We start from the raw sequence: 6173 nt of genomic DNA, 5'->3' as shown, positions 1-6173 counted from the left end.
CTTAGTGGAAAAGCTGTGATTTATAAAGTTAACACCATAATGAAATAAATTGATGGTGAAAAGCCTTGAGCAGATTGCCTGTGTAATAAATTTTAGACTATTTACCCAGGTCATTTTGTTTATTATTATTATTATTATTATTATTATTATTATTATTTCTGTTCTTGTCAGAATTGTCATTTCTAATAGTAGGATCCCTCAAACTCTTTAAACCAAATCTTGCTTGCTATTGTAGAAAATAGGCTCAGATTTCTTCTTAAAGTCCAAACCATTTCTTTAAAGACTAACAGATGTTTGCCCTCCTCTTCAGTCAGTGAGAGGTGACAGTTAAGTGCACTCTTACAGGTTTCTTTCCTCTTTGCTTCTCAACACTTCCACGTTCAGTGGAAGTAGACTTGCATCCCTTTGGGTTTTGACTGAAGCACACACCCATCCCCTTCCTGCCTCCCTGGAACTGTTTCAAGATTTGAAGAGAAGGGTTTGTTTGGGGGCGTTTCCCTCATCTTATCTCCGTCTGAGCATATGCTAGGGTTGAATGTATTTTGACCCTTCCACTTTAAATTTGGAGCTGAAGCACAGGTTTAAAGTACAACAGGAGAAGAGAGTCTGCTGAACTTTAAACATGAGGGATCCAGGGAGGAAGGTGCGTACATGCATTCTGAAGCTTTCCCAGAGAGGTTGTCCATCTTTATTTATTCAGACACAGAATTGTAAGCTAATAACTAGTAGGCAAAGGGAAAATATTTAAAACTATATAAAGATCTGTGACACATTGTGTGTTTATGTGCTTAATTTTACAGGAATGCCTCTAGTATTGAGTTTTGAAATTGATGGGAGAGCAAGTAAATTCTGAATTTTTATTTGAAAGCCTTTTGGAAAAGCTTAGGAGGATGGGTATTTGCAAGGAAAAATGTATTGTTTGTGATTGATCTTTAAGGCAATGACTAAAAAAGTATAGATAGACATTTTAGGTATTTTATCATTTTGTCTTCTAAAGCATAAAATTTTTAAAAAGCTATAAATAGTTATTATGAGATAAAGGTCACCCAGATTCTCCTCAGAATTGAAAAGCAAGTCTCTCTCCATTGATTATTACTTATCTTTGTCTAATGGCTTTGAGGATAGTACATTGTGTGTATAGACTGATTTCTTTCTTGACTGATCTTTTCCAGAGCCTGGCCCAACTCGAGAATCTGTGCAAACAGCTCTATGAAACAACAGACACAACCACTCGACTGCAGGCAGAGAAAGCCTTGGTTGAATTCACCAACAGCCCTGATTGCCTGAGCAAGTGCCAGCTGCTCCTCGAAAGAGGAAGTGTACGTAAGGCTTGAAAAATCCTGTAGGATCAGAAAGGTTGAGGAAAATACATTCTAAGTTTAAGGGTGGACTGGGATAAGTTTTGTTCCTTAATTCTTCTAGGTACCTCTGCCTCCTTAATTTCACCTTTAAAAAGCACCATAGCCAGCTGCCTGGTCGACAACAAAAGGACACACAGCCCCATCAGGAAAATCTCACTGAAATATATCTTGTTCTCTCATTTTTCATCTTGAATCAAATTTCTGGGACTTTTTTTTTCCTGTTTCTCACACTTAAGTACCACCTCATATCCTTTACAAAGAAGACAGACCTTTCTTACCCACATAGCCCGTGTCACACAGCGTACAAGCTTCCTGGTCACCTCTGTTCTTCCTCCTCTGTACCAGAGCCACTGCTTACTGCCTCAGAGGGGTTGGGGAAAATCTTGACAACGAAAACTACAAGAAGTTACAGTTTTTAAAAAGGGAATCAGAGCTCCTTCCAGCTTAAAAATGGCAGTGTGGTGATCAATATAATGCTGTTAATGAGACATAATTTGATTAAGTTAACATTTTAGGCAAGATGGAGATCTTAGGAAGGGAAGGGTAAGAATCCAACCAGGGTATCATGAAAGGGCACCGAGAGTCAGAATCCCGACTAGCAGCAAATATCTGAAGGTTACAGAGACCCGGGTCAGACCCGGGTCAGAGTGCTCTGCTCTGCTTCTGCATGTACTGTTTTGTATATTGCTTTCCAGTTACTCAGTCTTAGGATTGACCCACTTAGATTTGTATATTTGTGCTATGGGAGATGCACAAACAGCTCTTACAGGTGACTCCCACTGGGGCCCCACCCTATCATACCTGACATCGTTAACTCCGGATCCTCATGTTGACAGTCAGTAAGTAAAACAGGCTGGAATAAATTGGTGCAATACTAAACACAATTATAGTGGATGCTTCCTTCTAATCTCTATTGACTTCTTAGAGTGACCTAGCAGATTTATTGGAATTATGTGTGAAAACCATTTAGATGTTATATAATGTATAGTTACATTTATATGCTCTATTCTGCAGTTAGAGTAACCTCTCTTGCGTTATTAGTGATTTGACACACCTGCTGTAATCAGTTAACCCATGTTCAGGGCTGTTGAGTAAAAGTCACATGTCAAGTGATTTTTTTATAGATTTTTTTTTTTCTTAAGCATAAAGTTTTTTTATAACTGGTGGCATTATGCAGTGCCTGTGGATAGCCTGCTGTCTTAAGGACTTTTAGTGTCGTGGGAAATTATCCTTAAACCTTAATTAAATTGTTTTTTTTTTTTTTTAATTTTTTTTTCAACGTTTATTTATTTTTGGGACAGAGAGAGACACAGTATGAACGGGGGAGGGGCAGAGAGAGAGGGAGACACAGAATCGGAAACAGGCTCCAGGCTCCGAGCCATCAGCCCAGAGCCCGACGCGGGGCTCGAACTCACAGACCGCGAGATCGTGACCTGGCTGAAGTCGGACGCTTAACCGACTGCGCCACCCAGGCGCCCCACTTAATTAAATTGTTTTAATAGTTCTGAGTCTGTCACTGTTATATGACACTATTATAATAGAGCCACATGGAAGAATTTGTACACGGCTCCCTTTTATACATTATGATCAGTTAGAATACTCTTGATTCTCCATAAGGTTAAAATCCATAAAATCCACATATGAGAATATGATAATGCTATTCCCTTGCACAGGGCATAATTTTTCTTTCTCATAAATAATTGTTATAAATTTACTTTAAAACTACCATATACATTCTGGAAAGCTGTATCTGATTGCTAGTTATGCTGCTGTGAAGATAAAAGTTTAGGGTTAACTGTACAGCTTAATGTAATGACTTCCTCTAATGCTGCTTTTTTTTTTTTTAACTTTCTAATGGTATACTACAGGAATATTTTGAGTTGAAACTTTTTTTTTTTTTTTAATTTTTTTTTTCAACGTTTATTTATTTTTTGGGGGACAGAGAGAGACAGAGCATGAACGGGGGAGGGGCAGAGAGAGAGGGAGACACAGGATCGGAAACAGGCTCCAGGCTCTGAGCCATCAGCCCAGATCCTGACGCGGGGCTCGAACTCACGGACCGCAAGATCATGACCTGGCTGAAGTCGGACGCTTAACCGACTGCGCCACCCAGGCGCCCCGAGTTGAAACTTTTTGAAATATCATTATAACAAGGCTTTTGACAGAAGATTTCTCAGTTTAAATAAGAGATCTGTCTTCTTAATATCTTTCTGAAGTGACCCCCTCTAAGTGATGCAGAAGTGGCACTGGGTTCAGTTTGATCAGGCCATTCACTTCATACTGCCTTGTTCGTAACTGAAATCAGTTAAGTGAACACGTACTGTGTGTGGGACTCATTTTTCCTGAGGCCCTCTAAAATGCAGAGAAACGAAGAAAATAGCAAAACTGATTAATTTTTCTTGAATCTAAGCATAGATATCCAAATAAAAAGCCTCATGACTGACTAATTCAATAAAATTGAATTCTGAGTCTTTTCCCCCCTCTTTTCACAGTCCTCTTACTCCCAGTTACTGGCAGCTACATGCCTTACAAAGCTTGTATCACGCACAAACAACCCTCTACCATTGGAGCAACGCATAGATATTCGTAAGTAGAGAATTATCGGTTTTTCCTTCAAGAAATTAGTTTGTTTAATGATGTGCTAATAATAGTTAAATTCGTGTTGCTTGTTTGATAATGTTCTGAAATTGCTGAGCATAAAAAATATATAGAATCCAGGTTTTTTCCAGAATTAGGGGCCTTATATAATTATTTCTAGGTAAGTCTAAGTCCTTCCTTTTGTCATCAGGGGGACAGTCCTGTCCTTTGTCATCAGACTGTTTTGTTCAGCCTTTACTGCCACTAATAACTAAGAAAAAACAATTGTTAAGGATTTTGAATTCTGTGCAGACAAGCTCAGTACATTCAAGCTCAAGTACATTGAGAACAGCCATACTCCAGGGTCTTCCTTGTGACAACTATAAAATCCTGAATTGGAAAGCCTAGTAATCTTAAATTCAAAGGGCCATTTTCTCAGTAGTATTAAGAATTAAGGGAATACAACAAAAACAAGAGTTACAGGAGGTTTAGGGGAAATAGTCTAAATTTACCATTCCTCAGACATTTCGTATATTTAAAGATGTTTGCCCTTCCCTGGCAGAGCTTGCTTTATGTGACTTTTTTTGTTTTGTAGGGAACTATGTGCTCAACTACCTTGCCACTCGGCCAAAGTTGGCAACTTTTGTGACGCAAGCGCTTATTCAGTTATATGCCAGGATCACAAAACTGGGCTGGTTTGACTGTCAGAAGGATGACTATGTCTTCAGAAATGCAATCACAGATGTCACAAGGTTTTTACAGGTAAGATATATATATCTGATGTAATAAGAATGTGAGAAGCAGCTTGCATACGCATATGTAATAAACATTACACATTTAAACATTACACAAAGTGGTATTATCTTATACATTCTCTTCTGTGTCTTTTTCACCTTTAATATGCCTTAGCTTTGCATGTTTACACGTCAGCACAGACAAACTCTGTTCCAATCTTAAGATACCATAATTTAGTTAACTAATTTCTTACATAGGTGGGCATTTAGTTTAGTTTTCTATTTTGACTGTTATGTAAACACTTGAATGAATATCCTAGAATATATATACCTGTCATATTTGGAGTAAGTGTGTTTGAAGAGTGAATTCCTAGCCATGGAATTATACAATCAAAGGGCTATGTGCATTTTTGGCTGTCAAAGATACTTCCAGATTATCTTCAAAAAAAGTTGTTTCCTACAGCAATTAAAGAGTGTCTGCCTTTCTACCTTCACCCTGGGAGCTCAGCTTTTTAATTTTTCCAATTTAATAGCTAAAAAGAATTAGTATCTCAGCATTTGAGTTATAAATGAGACAAAACAAAATTTTCATTTGTTAATTTACTACCTATTTTTTTCTGTGAACTTCCTGTTTTATATCTTATGTACATTTTAAAAATCTGGTTCTTTGTCTTTTTCTTATTGTATGTAGTCTCTTTGTAAATTATGTTATGCATTCATTTGTCACTTATCTTAAATGTATTTTGCCAGTTTCTCTTTGTATAATGGGTATGAGGTAATATGAGTATTTTTAAAGTACAAAAGGCCTCAATGTTGATAAAGGCAGATTTAGCAGTCTCCCTGCATGACTGCTAGGTTTTGTGTGCTGCAAAGCAATAGTTTTATTTTATTTTATTTTATTTTATTTTATTTTATTTTATTTTATTTTATTTTATTTTATTTTATGTTTATTTACTTTTTCAGAGAAAGAGAGAGACAGAGGCATGAGCAGGGGAGGGGCATAGAGAGGGAGACACAGGATCCCTAGCAGGCTGCAGGCTCTGAGCTGTCAGCACAGAGCCCAGCACGGGGCTTAAACTCAAAAACCATGAGATCGTGACCTGAGCTGAAGTCAGACACTCAACCAACTGAGTCAGCCAGGCACCCCAGCAAAGCAACAGTTTTAAACTGCAATTCCTTGCTACCTTATCCAGGCAGTTTTGATAGCAACACAGGATTGTGCCATTTCAAAATTGTGAGTGCACTGCCATTGCTGAAATCAAGCTGCACATCCCAACTTCTACCTTATGTTTTTGTTTTTGTTTTTTTTTCCAGGATAGTGTTGAATACTGCATCATTGGCGTCACAATTTTATCTCAGCTAACCAATGAAATTAATCAAGTAAGTGCTACAGCCTTCCTCATTGAAGTAAGTGCCATATTTTTTCTCAGTATTGGTGTTTTCTGCTATGTGTGGGATGATCTTTTTTGGCAGTTGTGTGCTTTTGCGGTAAGTGATTAAT

At 37.8% G+C, this 6173-nt stretch overlaps 1 protein-coding gene across 2 annotated transcripts in view; it reads left to right on the top strand.

Moving 5' to 3' along the window:
* The first annotated feature begins 548 nt into the window (after window positions 1–548).
* XPO7 (exportin 7) overlaps window positions 549–6173 on the top strand; it is a 41074-nt gene continuing 35449 nt past the window's right edge. The window contains exons 1-5 of one of the 2 annotated variants that reach the window (XM_047855409.1): window positions 549–643; window positions 1173–1319; window positions 3854–3947; window positions 4534–4700; window positions 5987–6052. In XM_047855409.1, the coding sequence (XP_047711365.1) occupies window positions 623–643; window positions 1173–1319; window positions 3854–3947; window positions 4534–4700; window positions 5987–6052 (495 nt within the window). In that variant the 5' untranslated portion in view covers window positions 549–622. Of the gene's footprint in view, window positions 644–1172; window positions 1320–3853; window positions 3948–4533; window positions 4701–5986; window positions 6080–6173 lie in introns of both variants that reach the window. The other variant, XM_047855408.1, reaches the window with a different exon arrangement.

The sequence above is a fragment of the Prionailurus viverrinus genome, chromosome B1 (assembly GCF_022837055.1).
Source record: "Prionailurus viverrinus isolate Anna chromosome B1, UM_Priviv_1.0, whole genome shotgun sequence".
NCBI classification, from domain to species: domain Eukaryota; kingdom Metazoa; phylum Chordata; class Mammalia; order Carnivora; family Felidae; genus Prionailurus; species Prionailurus viverrinus.
The sequence above is the reverse complement of the archived record's forward strand: the minus strand, read 5'-3'. Positions and strand labels throughout refer to the sequence as shown.